Here is a 22650-nt window from a genome sequence, read left to right on the forward strand (position 1 = left end):
GAAAATAAACTAAAATATATAAAATAGATTAAAAATACAGACATTTCACAAAATAGAAAAAATATAATGAATTAGAGACAAAAATAAACTAATATTGAATTAAAAATGAATTACAATAAAAGAAGAAGGCAAAAATAAACATTTAGTTAAAGATTCCATATATGTATGCAATTTATATTTTATCATCAGTTTTGTGTCTTTTTTTCCATTTTTATTTTGGATTTTATTTTTACAATATTTACCTGGAATTAAAATTGCAGTTGTTGTGATTTTGTGTTGTTTACTTTCTTCAGTTTTTATTTTAGAAACAATCTTTGCTATTAAGTTTGTTTCTTGATCTCTGTTATATCTGACTGGTGTTTTTTCATATTTACTTTCTTGGCGATTCCCAAGTTTTATATTTTTTTCAGTCTTCGTTCTGTTGTGTGTATGTGTTTATGTGTGTGTGTATGTGTGTGTGTGTGTGTGTGTGTGTACTTGTACGACAAACTGAGGTCACTGTAGGAAGTGGGGACATTTTCCTCGTCTTGTTTCCGGTTGCACTGCTCCACCGGTCAGGTAGAGTAACGGTGTGAATGAAGTTCTGGCTAAGTTAGACTGGCGGCATGTAGAGGTCCGGTTAGACATAGAAGCAGTTACTAAAATAAATGGTAGTCGATATAAAGTCCTCAGACAGACACAAGTACAAGAATGTGTGTGTGTGTGTGTGTGTGTGTACAAGAGTCTTAATTATCCAATTAGAGCCTCGCCTAATTAATTATCTGCTCGGAAGCCACTTTGTCCAGGTTTTCTGTTGCTTTCTGAGCTTTGGTCGCTCGTTAAGGAGCCGCTTAACGATGCAGCATCTGTGGATAAATCCCAGGTGCAGCGTCGACGCTCAGGTGAGCTGCAACCTGATGTGTCAGGTATTGATCCTGCTTCAGCTGTGCAGCTGCTGGAATCTAACAGATGTTTTTAGAAAGAAGAAATCTTTCTGTTGAAAGATTTACTGACATATTTAGAGAAGGAAATCTAAATCAGACAGTTGGGCTGATGGGTTAAACTGACCGAAGCCTGTTGGTCCAAAATCCTTCTGCTGCTCACTAAACGTCCTCGTTAGTCAGACAGTGTTTCAGTTCTTGCATCAACCTCTGTGGGGTCGTCTTATCGGACTCCACCTGAGTCTGAGCGGGTCGGACCGCAGCAACCCTCCATCCTCTGGTTTATCGCTCAGCCTGGTTCTGGTCGGGAATGTTCCTGCAGTGTTCTGCTGCGGTCAGGTTTAGTTGGATCTTTTACAGCGTTACATGGTGCTGAGTTAATCTGGGAAACCCATTCTTTAGATCCTGAAACAATGAGGTTTCAGCACCAGAACAGCCATGACAGAACAGGAAAGACTGTTATTTTGGTTCTGTGCAGGATGGACCGGGTCACGGCACCAACATCTGGTTCTGCTGGAACCTACTGGTTCATTTTTTAACTTTCTTTCATGTCCAGTTTCTTCATCCAGTCGTAGGTTTGTCTCCCACTGCTAGAGGACTTCCTGTTTTCCGTCCAATCCGAGCCCAGAGTGCAGGTAGACACGCCCACTCCTTACATTTAAGCTTTGAAGCGTTTTGTAAATTTGTTTGGTTGACTGAACGTTTGGGCATTTGTTGCTTCTGGTTCTGGATGATTTGCAGCTGAACGGTTTCTGTTAGCATGCTAACAGCTGTTAGCATGTCCTGATGGTCATGGGACTCACACGGCAAGTCTTCAGTCAGAGGACTCTTCAGATTCACTTCAAGACTGACTGCCACTGGAGCATCACCATCCACAACCACTCAGAAGTTACTTTTGCTTTGGGATAAATATAATTTTTAGGAATTTAAATTTTTGCAGATTCTATAAAATCAGGAGACAGGAAGCTGGACTCTCACTTCCTGTGTCGCCATCCGCTTGGCTAAAAGGTCGTTACTGATTATCCAGAGGGTCTCGAATCCGTCCATCATGTATTCACAGAGTGAGCACATGAAACACCAACTCTTCATACTGAGGAAGACTTTCCTTCCTGTTCGTCCCTCAGCTGCAGGTTTCAGGTCTCTAAATGACCAGAGGACAAGCCGAGCGTCTCCGTCCTCCTCGCTGACGCTCCGCTCCGTCTCAGCTCTCAGGCTGAGCCTCCGGCCCGGTCACAGCTTCAATAATTCAGCAGAAACAATCAGAACCAGGTTTCTGTGGTTCTGCTCTAAACCGTCAGACATGCTGCCTTCAGGAGCGTCGGGAAATCCCAACCCCGTCTGAACAGCCGTCAGCCCTGCGTTGATTCCAGGACTGATGGAGACGGAGACATTATTCCATGATGTCCGATTTGAGGAGCAAATATTAAACACCATCAGATCAGTCAGAAGGAGGTTAAAGTCTTTTTTCCGTTCAATAAAAAAAGAAAAAATATTCACCTTTAAAAATCGGTTTTCAGGAAGAATTAAACCCTGAGATCAGAATATTCTGATGTTTATCCTGGAGAGAAATAAATGTGCAAAATACCTAAAATCAGAGGGTGGAACATGTCGGATCGTTACCAACCGGCACTTCATCTGGCAACTATATTAGCATTAAAATAAAATAAAACCATGAACTGCAGATTTTCTGTTACTTTTTCAATGACACATAAGAGCTTGTCACTGATTGGCTGGTGGCTGCAATGCTTTTTTTTTAGCATTTCGATTGGTCTAGACTTTGGAAGTATTAGTGAAGCTATCTGGCTAGCTCTGACGCCAGGTAAGCTAAGTTCTTAATGTTTTCATATGATTCCCAATAAGTTTTAGATTATATATGATCAGTTTTCTGACTCTTCAAACCTCGTGGAAGAAAAAGTTTTGCATTTTGCAGAAACTCCAAGTGATTTTTCGTTTTTCTCAGATGACTGTGGATCCGGGTTTTCACAAATACTAAAGACATCGTCCTTCCCTGTCAGCGGATGCTGTCTGTGCGTCAGATTTACAGTCGTACCAGAAACAAGCAAATATATAAAGGTTCCGGTTCAGGACTTTTCTATGTAAAATATGGAAGAAAAACTTTCACACATCAAAATCTGTGCAATTAATAAATACAAATTTACACATTAAAATCCTGGCCCCAATTTAAATACATTAATATTTGTTAAAGTTTTTAGAAATGCATCATTAGCTTCTCTTATAAGCAAGTCCACCTCGCTGTAGCAAACAGGAAGGGGCGGGACAGGAAGGGGCGGGACGGACTGTCAGTCTCATACCTTATTTATATTTTATACTTTATATTTGGATGTAACTGGGGCCGTGACTCTCAATTTCGTTCCACCTCATGTAACACGTGATGTGAATGACAATAAAGTCTCTTGAATCTTGAATCTTGAATTTAGAAATGGGACCATTGCACTCCCGAAGTGAAGGGGGCGCTATTTCCTATATTATCCGTTTTTATTTTCTTTTGAAATCTGTGATATATTTTCATCTTTAGGAAGGTGTTTCTCTCTCAGAATGTATTTGAACTTCAATCTTTTATTTACTTCAGCGCAGCTCACAGTTTTAATAAAATCCTGTAGTTTTCGGTGAACTTCTAAATCTGCTCCTTAAGTCGCATCTTTTCAGGCCTGCTACTGCCTCTAGCGGCCTGGGGTGGTAACACAACTAATATAATTACGTTACTAAATCAGAATACCACAAAGTCTTTATTATTTATTATTAATTTCGGCATTACTGGAGCAGTAAAAGATAAATTATCTTATAAAACAACATATTTTTTCATTTTCTTAAGGATGTAGAGCTAAATAAATGACAATACTTTTATACATCATAAATAATATCTATGTATCTCCATCAGTTATAGGAGGAACAAAAGAAATAAGGAGACATGAAAAACATGATGAACTATAATAAAAGTACCATTCGCAACGTATACATAATTTAATTGATTAAAAGTCAATAAACTAATGAATTAGGTACAGAAGAATAACCAGGTTGTTAAACAGATATAAGCAAAAATTCACATTTTTGTTTTGCTATGTATGTTATTCTGAGACTTTTTGTTGTCGAGTCTTATATGTATAAAAAAATAAGATGAAACTATTTAATCCATCAACGAGGAAATTTTCCTTCGACTCTAAAACGATAAATCATATTTATGTATCACATTATTACACGGCCGTCTGTGGCGACGATACAAACAAAAATATTCTGCAGAAACTTCATGTGTCCTACAATGATGGCAGGAGGCTCCAAGCAGAGATGGAGCTGTGCTGTTCACATGTTGGTACATGATGCTGTTCACATGTTGGTACATGATGCTGTTCACATGTTGGTACATGATGCTGTTCACATGTTGGTACATGATGCTGTTCACATGTTGGTACATGATGCTGTTCACATGTTGGTACATGATGCTGTTCACATGGTACATGATGCTATTCACATGTTGGTACATGATGCTGTTCACATGTTGGTACATGATGCTGTTCACATGTTGGTACATGATGCTGTTCACATGTTGGTACATGATGTTCTTCACATGTTGGTACATGATGCTGTTCACATGTTGGTACATGATGCTGTTCACATGTTGGTACATGATGCTGTTCACATGTTGGTACATGATGCTGTTCACATGTTGGTACATGATGTTCTTCACATGTTGGTACATGATGCTGTTCACATGTTGGTACATGATGCTGTTCACATGTTGGTACATGATGTTCTTCACATGTTGGTACATGATGCTGTTCACATGTTGGTACATGATGCTGTTCACATGTTGGTACATGATGCTGTTCACATGTTGGTACATGATGCTGTTCACATGTTGGTACATGATGCTCTTCACATGTTGGTACATGATGCTGTTCACATGTTGGTACATGATGCTGTTCACATGTTGGTACATGATGTTCTTCACATGTTGGTACATGATGCTGTTCCCACACGTGCAGCTGGGCTCAGGAATCTCGTGTATAAATGCATGTGTAGATTATCTATGTGTAGATTATCTATGTGTAGATTATCTATGTGTAGATTATCTATGTGTAGATTATCTATGTCATGCAATAATATAATTGTAATTTCAGTAAATCCAGCTTTTAGTACAGTGAGATTTTCTTCAAGATTATGGAAACATTGGCGTCATTTATTTGTGACTCGGTCAATAATATCATGTCATGTTTATTTGTCATGTTTATTTTTCTCTAATTTTGCTTGTTTTTACCTTTTTCTATGGACGTTTTTAGTGTCTGGAATCAAGATTTGATTGATTATCAACAATTTGTGAATAGAGTTAAACACTTAGCACGCTATAGGTAAACATTATTTAGTTTGGTTAAGAATAATTATTACACCGTCAATAAATGACGTCTAATAGATGTTCTTAGTTGCCAGAGGAAACAGTAACACCTTCATGAGGTCAGAGGTCAAACTGATAAATAATCAGGATGGATGATCTCTGCTGAAATATTCCTGCCGTCTTCCATGTTCTTTCAGCAAACAGTTGAGACAGAGATGTTTTTGGTTTCACCACCTTTACCTGCTGTTATTCCTGCCACTGAAACTTCTTAAAAGATTCTGTTAGTCTGCAGCTCATGTGATCAAACCAGCCGAGGAGATGAAAAGTTAAAACTTGAGTTAAGATGTCAAGTTTTAATATTTTAACTCAACAACCTCTAGCTGGGTAACCCCAGGTCTTCTTAAAAGGTAGAGTCTCTGAGAATAATTCCTAAATATATAGTCAGTGTTTTCAGCCAAGTTGAGCTGACTGTCCAAAAATGACACAAGGAATTTAAAATTTGCCAGAGTTTCAACAGGTTGGCCATCGAGAGAAACTGGAACCACTTTCAGGTCTTATCTCATTTAATTAGCTCTATTTCCTTAAGAAAATGAAAAGGTATGTTCTTTTGTGAGTGAATTTATCTTTTACTGCTCCAGTAATGCCAGAATTAATAATAAATAATAAAGACTTTGCGGTATTCTGATTTAGTAATGGAATTATATTAGTTGTGTTACCACCCCACGCCACTAGAGGCAGTAGCAACCCCGAAAAGATGCAACTAAGAACCAGATTTAGGACACCGAAAGCTACAGAACTGCTAGAAACTGTCAGCTGCGCTGAAGTAAATAAAAGAAAGAAGTTAAAATACATTCTGAGAGTGAAACTCCTTCCTAAAGGTGAAAATATATCACAGATTTCAAAAGAAAATAAAAACGGAAGTATAGGAAATAGCGGCCCCTTCACTTCCGGATTGCAATGGTCCCATTTCCAAATAAGGTATGAGACTGACAGTCCGTCCCGCCCCTTCCTGTTTGCTGCAGCGGTCCTTCTCGCTCGTTTTCCAGCAGCAGCTAGCTGGACGTGGGAGGAGTCAAACCCTGAAACGGATTCAGGATCAGGATCTGAAAACAGCAGAGAAACGACTCCATCAGCCTCTCCCTGTGCTTTTCCATTTTCAGACGGTTTTTGGAAGCTTTACATCTTTTTTCAACTTTTAAAATACTTTTTTTAAATTTGTTATTTTCTCAGCAGGATTTTTTTTTCTGGAAGCTTTTCGTTATTTTTCTGCGTCTGTTTTGCACCTTTTTTAACTTTTCAGTCACTTTGTTGTTTTCCAGTTTGTCTGGAGATTCGGATCGTCTCTGAAGTGAAAACCTTCGGTCCGGTTTTGGTTCTCACTGCAGAATCATGAGGATTTTCACTGGTTCTGGTTCTGAAGACCCGATCATTAAGTAGCGCGCTCTGCTGCTGGTGGTGCATTCAGGAGCTCCTGACAGCCTCTGAATTCCGAGCGTCCGGATCAGCAGGAAACAGGAAAGATTCCTGTTGGCTGTTAAAGTCGGAGACTGGAAGCACAGATGGACTCTGGGAAGAGCCCGCGCTCCCAGAGGATTGTGGGTAAGATGCTGCTGGCGCGGTTTGCTGCTCACACACACGCGGATGCAGAGTGTGTGTCCATGCATGCAAACACACACTCTGCTGGCATTGAGCTCGCTGTGACACCTGAGGTCAGCCTCCTGATGTGAGCGTGTGTGACGTGAGAGCAGAGAGGAGACGCGAGGAAGAGGAGGAAGAGGAGGAAGAGGAGGAAGAGGAGAGACGGGAACAAACCGGACCAACGGGACGGACAGCAGAGGAAAACACAGATTCCACTCTGAACTGAATGAAGTGTTAAAATCGTCTGATTATGATATTTATTCCTGCAGAAGATGATTTAAGATCCTTTTATTTTTTTAAATGAAAGTTTTCTGTTTCAGGAATATTTTAGAAAATGTTGGAGGAAACATTTGACTCTGATGAGAACAGAAAAGCTGTAGTTTTAATTCACTTTCTTCATTTTCAAACATTTTCTCTCCGTCGTGGAAAAAGTTTAACATTTTAACAGATCAGTAGAAATGTAGAAAAAAATGGACCCATTTCTCCTATGAATGATGGACCCGATCCATCAGAACCGGGTCACAGGAAGCCGGACTTTACCCGACCCGGTCATCACTCTGATCCGTTTCCTGTTTTTCCATAATCCCAGTTTGACTTTGAGGATTTTTCCAGATTTGCTCCGGAGAACCAGAACCAAAGAGGGTTCATCTGATCAGGAATCGCTTGTGCGTCAGATTTACGGTCCCACCTGAAACACAGCAATACAAAGGTTCCTACTGGAACTTTAGTATGTTAAAAAAATGTGATTATTTTCATTTTTTAAGTTAACTGAAATTAAGACATTAATGTTCGACTCTACTTAGTGATTAAAATAAGAAAAACTTTAATCCCTTAAATCACTGACAGAACCAGAACCAGCAGGTCCAGTCTGAGCTTCCTCCATCATCATCATCATCCTTCCTCTCTGTCTGTTGCTATGGATCTGTCTAAATCCTGGATTCAATCAGATCTGATTGTGTTGTTCTGGTTGTTGAAAGTTCTCAGAGGAACCAGATTTGGACCCATCAGGGTCAGTGGAGCCTGCAGCAGCGCCCCCATCAGGGGGTGCAGAGTCTTTACAAACGGGCCAGACGTTCTGCAGAACCGGGCCCATGTGGCTTTATGTGCTGCGGCTCAGTTCTGGTTCTCGGTCGGGTCCGGTCAGCTGTTTTATTCCATTTTCAGAATATTTTTATGTAACTGAGTGTTTGAGTAATATTTTAGTTATGATAAATCTCAGCTTTAGATTTGGTTGGTTTTATGAAGCTTCATTTTATGGTGAATAGGTTTTTACTTCATCATTGACTATTTTTACATGCAGATTTATTTTGGCTAAATCTCATATTTCAGTTGATATTTGCATTTTTGTAAATTATTGTAAAAACATATTAAATTTTAAATGTTTAGATTTAGTTATTTTTCCTTCTGATTCTGGGATTCTTATATTTTTCTGGTTAACCGTTTTGGTCTTATTTTCTTTGCATGTTTAGTTTCTATATTTTGCGTGGAGTTTTTCCTCTAACCTAATTTTCCCGATGGCACTGCTGTTTATCTGAGGCGGCATCGGTCTGGGCTCGGTCTATCTCCTGCAGTCTCTCCTATCAGCTGATTCTCTGAAGGTTATCGAGTCCTCTGCCGTCACTTCGTCTGCGGAGGATTTCCACCGGGAGGGGCCCGCGGTGCCTTCAGGGACCCTGTCTGAGTCAGACACTCGCTCGCTGACACGCTGCTGCGTTTTCTGAAGACCCAGACCCAAACTGAACCCTGAAACCAGATCCGAACCCAGAAGGTTTTGGACCGACGGCTAGAACGGTCCGAGGACAGAAAGCTGGACATTTTAAGGAGTCGGACGTCGGCGCCCCATGTTGAGTCATTAAAACCTGGAGGAGTCGGCGCCGCCTGCAGATCTGCAGCTCGTTAGTCATTATTTTTAAAGCTGTGAATTGAAGAAGTAGAACGACCCAGTTTCAGATGAGCTGCATTTTGGCCCCAAGCGATCAGGAACGACAAACCATCTGCAGAACGGAGGCATGTTGGACCTCTGCTCTGCAAACATGATACAGTAAAACTCGCTTTGCTGCTTCGCTGAAGGTTTCTACTCAACCCAGAAAACCTCAGTTCTGCTTCTACCTGAAGCGAACACTGAACACCAACATGAACCAGGAACCTGAGAACTAAAAGACCCAATGAAAAAAGATCTGTTCAGGTTTCACTAGCAGCTGTCTGGGTCGGTTCTGAACATCTGGTTCAGTTAAGGATCTCTGAAGAGATCTGCAGAGATCCTTGGAAACGGCTTGAATGAGATTATCTGAGTCTGATGCTGACTGGTTGGAATGAAATGGATTGAATGGGATCAGTTGGCATCGGGTGAGATCAGGTGGGATTGGGTGGGTTCGGGTGGGATCACTTGGGATCGGGTGGGATTAGTTGGGATCGGGTGGGATCGGGTGAGATCGGGTGGGATTGGGTGTGATCGGGTGAGATCAGGTGGGATTGGGTGGGATTAGTTGGGATCGGGTGGGATTAGTTGGGATCGGGTGGGATTAGTTGGGATCGGGTGGGATCACTTGGGATCAGATGGGATCGGGTGAGATCAGGTGGGATTGGGTGGGATTAGTTGGGATCGGGTGGGATCACTTGGGATCGGGTGGGATTAGTTGGGATCAGTTGGGATCGGGTGAGATCAGGTGGGATCGGGTGGGATCAGTTGGTATCGGGTGAGATCGGGTGGGATCAGTTGGTATCGGGTGGGATTAGTTGGGATCGGGTGAGATCAGGTAGGATCGGGTGGGATCACTTGGGATCGGGTGGGATTAGTTGGGATCGGGTGAGATCAGGTGGGATCGGGTGAGATTAGTTGGGATCGGGTGAGATCAGGTGGGATCAGTTGAGATCGGGTGAGATCAGGTGGGATCGGGTGGGATTGGGGACGATGTTTGCTGAAGGACAGATACATTTAGATCTTGTCAGAACCAGTGAGCCCATGTAGATCCAGTTAGATTCTGTAAGATCCAACTGAAAAAAGCTCCAGTAAAACCTAAAACCTCAGCAGAACCTTCTGCTTGGCCCGGTCTGACCCGGTTCAGCTCCAGCTGCTTTCAACCCGGTTTGTTTCTGAACTATTGGTTCTGTTCAGGTCGATAAATACCCGTTAAGGAGGTGAAATATTTCCCATCAGGCCTTGCTCCTCTGTCCCAGCTGATAATCTCCCTCTGACTGGTGACCCGACACACACAGCCGTTTGTTCGGTTGTCTGAGGAGGAACCGGACTGGACTTTATCAGCGGACAGCAGCCGTCTGATCGCTGTCCCTGATCCTCAGAGGCCGTTTGCCCGTCGCCCCATGTTTTCAACTCGTTTCTATAAATCTAATCTGAGTCAGAACCAGAACATCAAGACCCTGACAGATCAGTGGCCAGTTTGCTGAACTGGTTTTCTAGAGGCACCAGGATCCTCTGACCTTCTGTCCTTTCACATGTTTAATTATTCAACGTTTCCAGCAGTGAGCTTCTCTCCAGACTCACTTATTGACTTCATGGATCGTCCCATCAGATGCTTGAAATATGGACCCATTAAATCCAGTTCAGAGGTTTGAGGCTCGACAGAGAAACAACAGATTTCTCTGGAGGCGGAGTAACTCCAGCTGATGGAAATTAAACTGATGGTCAGTTCAGGACACGCTGCGATCGGCCATCCATCCAGTTTGCAGCTTTAATTGGCTTAAACTCGTCTTGTCTGTCATGATGTCACAGATTTTATTTCACCAGGGAGCCAATCAGAGGTGCTCAGAGCCTCATCTTCATCCTCTTTGTGTCCGCAGGCTAAGGACAGCGATGATGATGAAGAGGTGGTGCAAGTCGACAGGGACCACTTCATGGACGAGTTCTTTGAACAGGTGAGACCCAGAAACACGGACAGGTGCATCACCAAGGCAACCAGCTGCAGCCCAACACTGAGAAAAGGTTCGTAGAGGTCACGTTGGGGCAGGTTTGGATAACGGCAGCATTATGCTAAGCTAACACCACAAACACATTAGGATAGTTTCTGAATAATTTTCAGATTAAAGTACATTAACATCAAATAATCCTGATATTCAGATAAAGTGGTTTGATTCCAGTAACTTCACCAGGATGCTGCTGGAATGATGTTAAGCTATTCCAGGTTGGGATGATGTGGGATCATTTAGGTCAGCAATCCCTCCAGCCACCTGTCGGACAGAAGAAACGGACTCTTCTCACTCCAGATGTTTAAAGTAATTCATGTTTTTACGGAAACTGTCCGTCCCGTTCAGGTGGAGGAGATCCGGGGCTGCATAGAGAAGCTGTCCGAGGACGTGGAGCAGGTGAAGAAGCAGCACAGCGCCATCCTGGCCGCGCCGAACCCTGACGAAAGTAAGCCGCCCTCTTCCCTCTGCTCACATCTGCACGTCCACAGAGTTCTGGTCGGGTCCAGCGTGGAAACACAGCGGTGGACGGTTCTGCAGAACCGGGCTCAGACTGTGTGAAAGGAGGGTCACGTGACCCTTGGGCTTTGAGTCCGGACCACCAGGCCGACCCGTTTCCGCTGTTGGCTGCAGCTCAGCCTCGGGTCCAGATCTCTGCTTCGTTCCGTTGATGTTTGGGTTCAGTGGCCCGGTTTCTCCTGATCCATCGATCTGATCGGCAGAAACCAATCGCTGTAAATCCTCCTGCTGGGCCACAGATCCGTGTTAGAGTAACTTTGTTCTTTATGACAAAGGTCCGAATGATCCTATGCTGGTCAGCAGAGTCCTGTTGCATTATTCCCTGTCTTTCCCTTTTCCTGATCCATTGGTCCGGTTCGCAGGTAAACATTCCCGATCCGGTGATGCCAGAACTTATCCAGCTTCCTGATTGGCTCCTGGGTGAGCTTTGGGAGCGTTATGCCACATTTCATCCCTCCGTTCTGTGCTGCTAACCTCAGACCCGAAGCAGGACTGGTTCTGGGTCCGACAGGTATCCGGCTCCAGAAGGTTTTAAACACCTGGAGCCTGGTTCTGGGACCAGACAGAAACCCATCTCGGGTCGTAAACACCGAGCGTTAAACGGGTCCTGAGCTCCCAGCGCCGTGTCCGACCCGGTCCGACCCGGCCGGCTCTGACTCAGCAGGAATGACTCAGTCGGCACCGTGGCCTGCAGCCCGGTCCACAGCAAACGGGTCGATGTCCAGACTGAGTCCGGTTCTGGACCTTTCTGGGTCGGTCAGAGCCAGAAACCCGACATGTTAAAGCTGTCCTGATGAGTTTGGTGTTTCCCTCCTGCATGTTTTCTCTGTGGTTTAGTTTCTTCTGCATGATAAATGACTTTCTGTTTGTTTTCCATCTGTTCCGTGTTTCTTTTCTTCTTCTGCATGATCCTGATTTTTAAACTGCATGACGCGACATTAAGCTCGGAGGAGACACCAGGTTGGCCTCATGTGAGTAACGACCATTAGCTCTGTTCATGTTGGGAGCTTTAACTATAGTTGGAGGGAAAACAAAGTTTCTCCTGAGGCTGTAAACCCGGAGAGGCCATCAGTGGCTTCATATCGACTGAATAATCAATCGGAAGGACAAAGAAAAACATTTAATCAACACTATGAATGACATCAAGATCCATCTCCAATAACAGTGACAAAACCTGTGGTTGGCACACTAATGCAGCTAACATTTAGCTTAGCATGTTAGCAATTTTGCGCACTAAGCTTTCACTAAATGAATTTTTCTGGATAAATTCTGAATCATTAAGTTTCTTAGCTATTTTGTAAACTTTAATTTTAAAAATATTTTAAATCTGTATCGAGGTTTTGGTTATCGACTTAAGAATTATAATGTGGGGCGACATCTCTAGCTAACGTTAGCTGCACTAACTCCAAACCACTAATCATAAACATTAGCACAGCTAATGCTAAAGCGCTACACCAAAATGATATTTAGGGGAAGCTAATGCTAAAGCGCTAACTGCACTTCTAAATGTGTTTGCTCTTGAAAGACTCCAGCACCAGTTTAACGTTGATATGAGGTGTAAATGAAATGACCTCCGGCAGCGATGAGCCTTATTTATGTCACTGTAAACATATTTAATAAATGTAGAGACTTGGTGTATTTTAGAAAACCCCCTTTGGTGAGTTCAGAGTGACAGTTGTAGCTGCAGCTCAACCTGTAAATATTTCTGACCAGAGCGTGAATCGCTGCACCATCCCTCAGATCCAGAATGGCGACGTGCAAAAAGCCTGACTATAATTCAAACTGCTGCAGAATAACCTCAGACAGAAATATTTTTAGAGGATTTATTCAGCGAGGAAAAAAAACCCAACTGTAAAAATGTTTTTCTGAAATCTGTCAGAATGTTTGATTCCAACCCCAACATTTCTGATGACGTGAACAGAAACATTCCCGGTTTCTGTCCAGCGGTATTCCCATCCTGGAAGCGTTTCATTAGCTCCGGGAAGTTAGAGCACAGACTTTGATCTGGGTGATAAAAACCCAAAGTGATGTCAGTCGACGTTTATCGGAGTGGACGTTCCTCCTGGCGGTGAAAACTCGTCTCTTCGCTGCTTCCCGCTCCGTTCTGGGTCAGCAGGTCGTGTTTCAACCTGAATGATGCATGATGGGAGTTGTAGTGCTACAGATGTAAACCGCAGCCGTTCAGGTTCCCAGCATCTCATTCTAGTTCATCCGTTCGGTCGTTTTAATTATAGCTGGTGGCTTCACTCGTTCATCACATCAACTAAATCTGAGTTAAAACTGTAAACATGTTTAAAGGCAGCTTCTTTCAGCCCATAAACAGACACTTGGAGTCCAGAGGAAAATCCCCTTTTAGATCCTCATAAAACAAATGTTTTTATTTCATGTTGAGTCTGGATTTAAAAGCTAGTCAGCTCATTTTTAAATAAAGTCACTAAAATCCAATGTATGTAAATGAAATAAACTGCTGACTGAAAAGCAACAATGAAATAATTACATTTCTAAAACTTGTATTGATTTTACTAAATGAATTAAGTCAAGATGTTAAAATTTATTTAATGGAAAAATACAACTGTAACATTATTCTAAATATATTCAGGAAGCGGGCTGCACAGTGGTGCAGTGGGTAGAGCTGCTGCCTTGCAGCAAGAAGGCTCTGGGTTCGATTCCCGGTCTTTCTGCATGGAGTCTCCATGTTCTCCCTGTGCATGGTGGGTTTTCTCCAGGTACTCCGGTTTCCTCCCACAGTCCAGAAACATGACTGTCAGGTTAACTGGTCTCTCCAGATTGTCCCTAGGTGTGAGTGTGTGTGTGCATGGTTGTGTGTCTCTGTGTTGCCCTGCGACAGGCAGGTGACCTGTCCAGGTGACCTGTCCAGGTGACCCCGCCTCTCGCCCAGAATGTTAGCTGGAGAGGCAGCAGCTCCTCCTGACCCCACTGAGGGACCAGGTGATAGAAAATGGATGGATGGTTTTTCATGAATATTTTAAAACAAAGTGTAAATAAAATATAAAATTATGGGAAAGTTATTTTAAAACCATTAAAAATCAGCGTAATCAGTGTAAATCAGCATCAGTTCATTCTTGACTGTTTCTAAATTTGGTTCAGCTGAAATATAAACTAGTTCTCATTCATGCAACATGTTTTGTCTGAACGACGTTTTAAAACTAGTGACTTCATTCATCGGTTTCTATCGGTTTTGTCATTGATCAGCGTTAAAAACTCACCATTTGTTTTCTTTGGTTTATTTTATAATGATCAACTGAACAACTTGGTGGTTTTGTCATTAAACTCTAACTGCCTGAACAGCAGTACTTTTAGGATACGTTTGCAAATACGGCCATTTTTAACCCGCAGACCAGACGGGACATGGCAACCTGTTCCCCTCCTGGCCTGTGGGGGCGCTGCACAAAACCCGACACAAAAACCCCTGAAGACGCTGAGAGCAACTTCCTTCTTCACCAGATGGAAACAAGATGGAGGATTTTAGCGGTTGGAGGATTTCTCTTTAGGCTAAAGACCACGAGACATTTCTCCTGATAGCGCTAGGATAGCATGTTAGCTCTTGATAGCGCTAGGCTAGCATGTTAGCTTTGGCTGTATTTACCCAGAATGCCCTGCGCTGTAGTCCACTTCCTGCTTTTGATTTGAGTATGCATTCGACCAGCACTAGAGTTGATTTCAACTGAACGCAGACTGAAGTTTGTGGGCCGACCAGTTTTAGGTCACTTCAGGTAAAAATGTTCAATATTTAATGATTTTGATTCTCAAAATAAATTTTTATATGCAAAAAGAAACTAAGATATCAAACACTTTTCTTGCAATTTAACTAAAAAGTTCTGAATTTTACAAATTAAAGGAGAATGAAGGATCCAAGATAAGTTAAATGTAATATAAACGGCGGCAGGTTAAATAAAAGCAGAGACGGAATGTTTGGTGTTATTGATGAGAGCCGCTGCTGATTGATCATTAGTGTATTGATGAGCGTGTTAACTGCGTTTCTGATGACTCACCTGCTGATAAAAGTCAGACAGCAGGTTTGCTCATCAATCTGCTCCATTAATGCTAATTGGTTAACGAGCAGCCAATTAAAACGCTCTGATGGCGGTTTGAGGCGTAACAACGCTGGTTTTCTGCCAGAGTTTGGTTTCTCTTTGACGGTCACTGACAGAAATGTTCATCAAAACACTGACGGGTTTAATAATTAATCTAAAGCTCAGAAACAGAAACAGCTCATCAGATTCAGTCTCTGCTGCATTTTTAACGGCAGATTAATTCCTGGACGCCTCGCAGGACGTTCATCCCGGCAGACGGTAGTGGGTCGAGCTGCAGCTCCGAGCAGCAGGGTGAGTCAGAGGTGGAGCGGCTGAAAGGCACTGCAGCGCTCGTAAATCTGACTGCACTGCTGCAGCCTCCGCTCGCCGGCGCCACCTTCCAACATGGCTGACACGATGGGAGGATACCGCAACTCCTCTGCGACCTTTAACCTCCAAACAGCTTCAGGGAGAAACCATGTCTGAGTTTTATTCTGCAGGCCCAAATGCACAAGACATGCTCACAAACCGAGACGTGTCTACTGCTGCGCGTTAATCACTAAACTGACGTTTCTGTGGGAAAAAAATACGATTTTAAATCTTTCCAAATGAATGTAATCAGTTCCTAGTTGTTCCTAAAACTACTCTCTGTAAATCTTTTCTCAAATGAAAATGTTGGAGACCTTTGTGCCTCGGTCTCACCTCTTCTTTTCTGTTTTTCTCTGCAGAGACCAAGCAGGAGCTGGAGGACCTCACAGCTGACATCAAGAAGACGGCCAATAAAGTTCGCTCAAAATTAAAAGGTACGAGCAGAAAACATTTGACAATCGATGGATCTGAACGATGATCAGCTGCTCGTCTCATCAGAATATTTAGTTTCAGTCTTAATTTGGGTTGAACGGATCTTCCTCTAAATCTGAATGAATTCGTCTTTCAGTGGTTGCAGTCCAGGAAGCTGGGCTGTAACTCAACACTCCAGCTTCTTCACTCCTTTATGCACCAAAGTTGGAATCATTGTTTGTAATTTTGGCTTAATTTACAGACTTTACAGGCAAGTGAAGCATCAAGTCAGCCTTTTACACAGCAATGCTGATGAACACAGACTGCCACCATCTACTGAGGCTCTAATTCACGACAGACTGGATTGTTTTTCAGGCAGCATGCATTTTACTAAACCAAAGGCATTAATAGAAATGTGTGAAATAAATAAAGCTAAACCAAATACCATAAAGTGTTTCCAAGTTGCTGCAGCAGTTGTTGCTAAGCGCACAACTGCTGCAGCAACAGTTGCAACACAAGTCCCTCACCAGCTGTGCTAAATGAGCCGCAACTAATGCCCCAAACACGACTAGGAATTTCACAGTTTTTAGAGTTTGTATCAGTTCAGCGTCGTCTGCAGACTGAAGCGCGTTGGAGGCCGTTTTACATGTGTAGTGAGACGAGGGTCAGGCTGCATCAGCCTCCTGCCACGAAGCAGGACGAGTTCAGCTGCAGGCCGGGAAGCCGGGCCGTTCGTCAGCCTGTTGGAGGAAATCTGAGTTCCTCCGAGTTCACCTGAGTTCCTCCGAGTTCACCTGAGTTCATCCGAGTTCACCTGAGTTCACCTGGCCCGTATTAAACAAACAGGGCTTGTAAGGTTCTGCGCATCAAGCTGACCATGTGTACATGAAGCATGAATCCAAAGTGAAGCCAATAATTCCCAAACTTCAGTTAAATACGTTATTGATATTTACAATGGAACAGTATTCAGTTTATACATAGAGCTCAACAAAGCAAAAAATAATCATAACAGGCAAATAATTATGATTGTTTGCATATATATATATATACACACACGAGAACTGATGCCCTGACAGCTGATATACATCAGTTCTCATGGCAGAGTGAAAATGAAAAATTCATCCATCAGCTGGAAAATGTGCATCTTTCTGTCTATTGTTTACGTTTGTGACATCACAGCCCAAGGAAAAGAGAAAAACGACAATAAATGTTTCCTAAATAAAACAACAAACATAGTCACACAGTGACCTGGATGCATAACTTTGATTATTGGATTGTAAATAGTGACACGTTAGATTACTGGTTACTGAAACAAAAGGGTTTATGAGAGTTGATGACATCATGACACATTTCTGCTCAAGCTGTTTATGGATCCGTCAGGTTTCTGATACGTGGTCAGGCTTCCTACGGCCTGCTGTGTGCTGCACATGTCCTGCTTCCTGGTGCATTAACTGGTAAGATTAAACGTAGCTGAGTGGAAGATATTTTAGGCTTTTTCACATCTCTTTAAAACAGAAATGTTTGCTTTATAGCGGCTGCATCCTGCAGGTATTATTTGCGAGTTCATAGAAAATTTCTGCTCTGAGGATGAGCACACGTGTCGACCTTCAGCTGCGTCAGAAAATGAAAATATTCAGAAACTGTAGCAGCGATTTATCAAGCTATAATCACTGTGACAGCAACACAAACACACAGACAGGAAGACGAGCCAATGAGCTTAAAGCTACAGAAGCACAGAGAGCGGCTGCTGCTGCTGCAGCACCGGTTCATGCTGAAGGTTCAAGGACATCCCTGCTTTAATGTGCACAGCCAGAAGATGGACTACCCACACACACACACACACACACACACACAGTACATATGCAGACTGAGAATAGCTGCGATGAAGCTATAATTGGAATCCCCATGAGGCAGCAAAGTGTTATTGTCCCCACACAGACAGGATCTCTGCAGCACCTCTTGCTGTAGATCTGAACCCTAAGGACGGGAGCAGCGCTCTCTGCTCCGCCTGCAGGGATCATCAGCCTGTCTGTCCAGCCGGCTGTGAAACTGCAAGGTTTTTACAACAGACACAACTTTTTACTGACAAATTAAACAAAAGCTGCATTCCCATTACAAATGTGTGCAAATCTTTGTCAGTATTCCACTAATGTCGAACAAACACAATTTTGCAATTGTGCATTAAATAAGAAACATTAAAATCACACGTGAATAAGCTTGTTAATGCAATAAGTCATTAAACATCATGGCAGCAACGGGTGTAAATACTTACAACGTATATTCATAATTCAACACTCATCTATCAGCCAATCAGAGGAAACGCAGGCGCCTCATTCAGGAGCGGGAGTGGCAAGCCCCGCCTACTGGGGTGCAGCTACAGCATTTTGGGGAAATTGTGGTCAGCCATTTTACAGACGTTGGAATGACACACAACTTATGAACTGTGTGAAGCTGTGAAAGCTCTGGTGGAGCAACAAAAACCATCCACATCCTTCTACTTCCTGTCATCTTCTTTGTGGTTTTCGCCAGTGGTAACATCCTGTTGTTGATCACGTGACTCGTATGATGCAAAAAAAGTGTTTCCGTTTTATTTTCATGAAATACTTTTATTTTGATACGGATGAAAAACCACCTCATCATAGAGCAAAAATTTTATTAGAAAACTTGAGTTTTTCCGAAATTTGTTTTTTCCATTTAGCAAATTTATTTTCGTAATTTATATTTGGGGGAATATTGTGGTTAATGGAAACAAAGGTAGTGATTCTATACCTTCACGTTCAAAGGTCTATATCTGATTTCAAGACAAAGTCAAACATCCCAACTAGTGATGGATACATTTTTAATAAAAACGTATATCTTGACACTAAAACCCAAAATAATGGCAGCTTAGAAAGACGGGGAACTGCAGCGACCGATATGACCTTTCCTCACCGGTGGCCAAATGTTCACTGATGGAAAAAACTCATAATTAATTAATTCTATGTTTTTACATCCGAATCCAGTCTGCTGATTAAGCAACACCTGATTTATAAAATTGCACTTATGAGAGAGAAACCAAACACATTTAAGTTTAAAGAAACTAAGAATTAAAATGTTTAAAGTTGCAAATTAAGGGTTTCATTAATTGTTTTAGAAAATGTCAGCATAACTGAGCTCAGATTTGATCGTTGTATGAATTTATAATTTTATGCACCACATGATCAAAGTCTAACTTTATACATCTTGGCGTAACATTGTGAGTTTACACATTCCACACTAAAAACCTGCTATGCTGCAAAATTAAAGCTAAGGTCATAATTCAGATTAATTTGTTACATGTTGACTCGTTAAAAGGTTTAACTCAACTGATCAATTTATTTCGTGCTTCAGTTAAAAACATCTGTCTTTGTTAATGAGCCAACATGTCTATTGTTAACTAAAATACAGCACATATAAATTCTAATCATTTAGCAACAACTGAAGTTTTTGAGTCCCGCCTCTAATTAAAACAATCCGGTAAACCAGAGTGGGTCAAAGTTCAGCCTCAGGCATGTAAAAGACTCCAGTTATCAAAAAGTATTAGATTTAAGAAACTTTTTTTTCCACACAGGGCCAGATTGTTTTGTTAAGCTTTTTAAAATTATAATTCATAATTTAAATAAGCCACTTCATAATCTGAAATATTTAAGTGTGATAATAAAAATTATGTGACAAGGAAAATAATTTTTAGCACTACAGTGTAAAATTTCCTCTAGCTTGTCCATTTCTTTGTCTCTTATTCTTGAAGTGTTTAGGTCAGAGTGAAGTGGACGAGAAAGACTGTGCAGCAGATTGATTGGCAGCTCTTTAGATGTTTTCAGCTTGTGAATAATCTTTCTCTGTGTTCGACGACAGACTTCAGATGACTAGAAATGGCCTCATAACTCTTCCAGATTGATGAGCAGCCACATTTGCTCCTTGCTGATGCCTGCCCAGTTTGGCGTCGTTTGCTGCCAGAACTCTTCCTTTTATAGAGGTGATCACATGAAGATGATCACTTATTCAATGCATTTGATCTGCAGCTCTTGGCTGCTACTTTCACTCTTAAGTCCCAGAAAAACGGTGAGGACAGACTTTAAGCTTCATCTTTGTCTACTGTAAATAATTACCATATAAGGTCTGTTGTCTTTTTGTATACTTGCAAAATTTAAAAGTTTTTAGATCCATTAAATTTTTACCCTGCACATGAAAGACATTGAATTTTCTTTTTTTTTACCACGACTGCTTTAATCACTAATGTTGTAATTTGATGTATTTTTCAGTTCTCCACAACAATACAGTCTAAATTGTAGTTTTTTTTTGGATAGTTTAGTTCTGCTGAGTTCTTATAATTTGGGAGAGACTCTTGCATAAGAACAAATAAGCATGCATCAGTTTTTTCAGCTAAATGGGCGAAAAGTCCTCAAAAATACACGAGGACTCAATCTGTTGATTACTCACCCAGTTTTCATCTCACTGTCATACAGAAAGACAACAACACCCAGGAATACAGTGCACGCACGCGCACACACACACACGCACACACACAAACACACACACACACACACACACACACAGACTGTCGGTGGTGTGATACTGCTGAGTCATCGTGGATCCGGCAGGGTGCTGCCGGGCCACGGGCCAGAAAAGGAGAAAACGCACACAAACAATCCTTTGAGGAAAATATCAGGACATGACATTGACTCCCACCACCCATCACTGCTGAACACTGAGCATTTCTGCACACATATTCATTAAGGAGACTCCTGAGACCGTCTGTCCCCATAGTGCAGGTAAACTGATGCCCGACCCCAAAATGCAGCGAGACAAGAACACACACACACACACACACACACTCTAACAACTTATGAGATATTTATCAACTCAGATATTCTGTAAAGTGGTGACAGTAATTTCTTTCTGTCTCAACTTTTTGCATCCCTCCAGGTATATTAACACAAGTCACATTTTAATGAGAGTCAATTAAAACTTATGGTCTTGGATATTTAAATGAATATTTGATCATGTTTGCACTTGTTAGGCACTGAAAATTCACAACTGCACCTTTATTTATAATTTTTCTGTATCAGTTGGACCACAGTTGATACTGCGGTGATGGTAGCGTAATTTTCTGGAGGATAATACGACACAATACAGTAGTTTTCCTATTGGGACAATGCAAATAAATGATGGCACAGCCCAGCTAAGATCGAGTCATTTGTAGAAATGTTATTACAAAATTTACTTATTTACTGAGAAAGATTTGCTTAAATAAAATCAGTTAAACTGGAGATGTCCCCCTCTGATTTCTGTTCTCAGTGAAACACGATTATCAACTAAAATGTTCTTATTTGTCATTTATTATAAAATCGATCCTCAAGTAAAGAATAATTTAGATTTAGAGTTATGTACTTTCTTTCCTTAAATTATGTTAGACTCATAAGCAAGAGGAAATTCAAGGATAATAATATTGCTTGGCCAGATTTGTTGGTCCATCCAGGTGACCTGAGCTGGAGGCAGTAGCTCCTCCCGACCCCACTGAGGAACCAGGGTGTTAGAAAATGGGTGGATGGATTTATTTACCTTATGAACACTGATAAATCATCAGGTAAACACATTAAAAAATAGAAAAGAAAAAAAACTGTTTCAGAAATCAAATCATTTTAAAACCCCTCACATCTACAGCACATTTACATTTTACAACAGTGAAACATAACTGCCAAATATAAACATAAATATCATACAATATGAAAATTATTGTCAAATTTAAACTGGTGCTCAAGGGTTGTAGTTTTCCAAGGGCAGATAAAGCATGAACTGAAGTTAGCGCTTTAGCATTAGCTTCTGCTAAATACAGCGTTGGTGTAGAGTGTTAGCGATAGCAGAACTAATGTTTGATTAGCGTTTAGGACTAGCGCAGCTAACCTTTTGTTAGCAGCGCCCACCACTGGTGGAATAAAGTAATAATCAGAGAAGTTGTTAAACTTCCCCTCTAATGTTCTCCTCTTTAGCATATTGAAGGAAACCATTTAAAGGAAATTACCTTTTCAGATTAATCTCCTTGCTATAGATTTAAATCTGTTCCTGTTAGCCTCACTGAGAGTCGCTGGTCAAATGTGGTTCAGGCTTTTCCTCCTGGATGGTTTCTTTAGCAGCTGCAGTGATCACAGATCCTGAGTGAGAAGATGTAATTAAGCTAGCTCTCCTGGGTAAATCAGCGCTGCAGCCGCAGCAGCGGTGAGGATGGAGCACATTTCAGTTCCTTCAAGTTGAAACCGAACAATCTTTTTACACATGCTGCATTTTCATCTTAGACTGATGAACCAGGGAAGGTTTAAGGAAAAAGCACATCTTTTTACATCTGGTTTTGCTTTATTTTGTGTTGTTTGTTGCAGCAACTTGTGATTTTTGTCCTGAAAGGTTTTTACTTTACGCTACAATCAGTACAGACTCAGTCACCGTAGTAGAGAAATCTGTGAGGATTCGGTTGTAC

At 41.7% G+C, this 22650-nt stretch overlaps 1 protein-coding gene across 1 annotated transcript in view; it reads left to right on the forward strand.

The window, feature by feature from the left end:
- Nucleotides 1-22650, forward strand: part of stx1b (syntaxin 1B) — a 49799-nt gene that overhangs the window by 12499 nt on the left and 14650 nt on the right. Inside the window, exons 2-4 of the mRNA XM_008417139.3 lie at nucleotides 10705-10779; nucleotides 11176-11275; nucleotides 16109-16183. Of these exons, the coding sequence (XP_008415361.1) occupies nucleotides 10705-10779; nucleotides 11176-11275; nucleotides 16109-16183 (250 nt within the window). The remainder of the gene's footprint in view (nucleotides 1-10704; nucleotides 10780-11175; nucleotides 11276-16108; nucleotides 16184-22650) is intronic.

The sequence above is a fragment of the Poecilia reticulata genome, chromosome 8 (assembly GCF_904066995.2).
Source record: "Poecilia reticulata chromosome 8, P_reticulata-male-v2, whole genome shotgun sequence".
Lineage (NCBI taxonomy): Eukaryota > Metazoa > Chordata > Actinopteri > Cyprinodontiformes > Poeciliidae > Poecilia > Poecilia reticulata.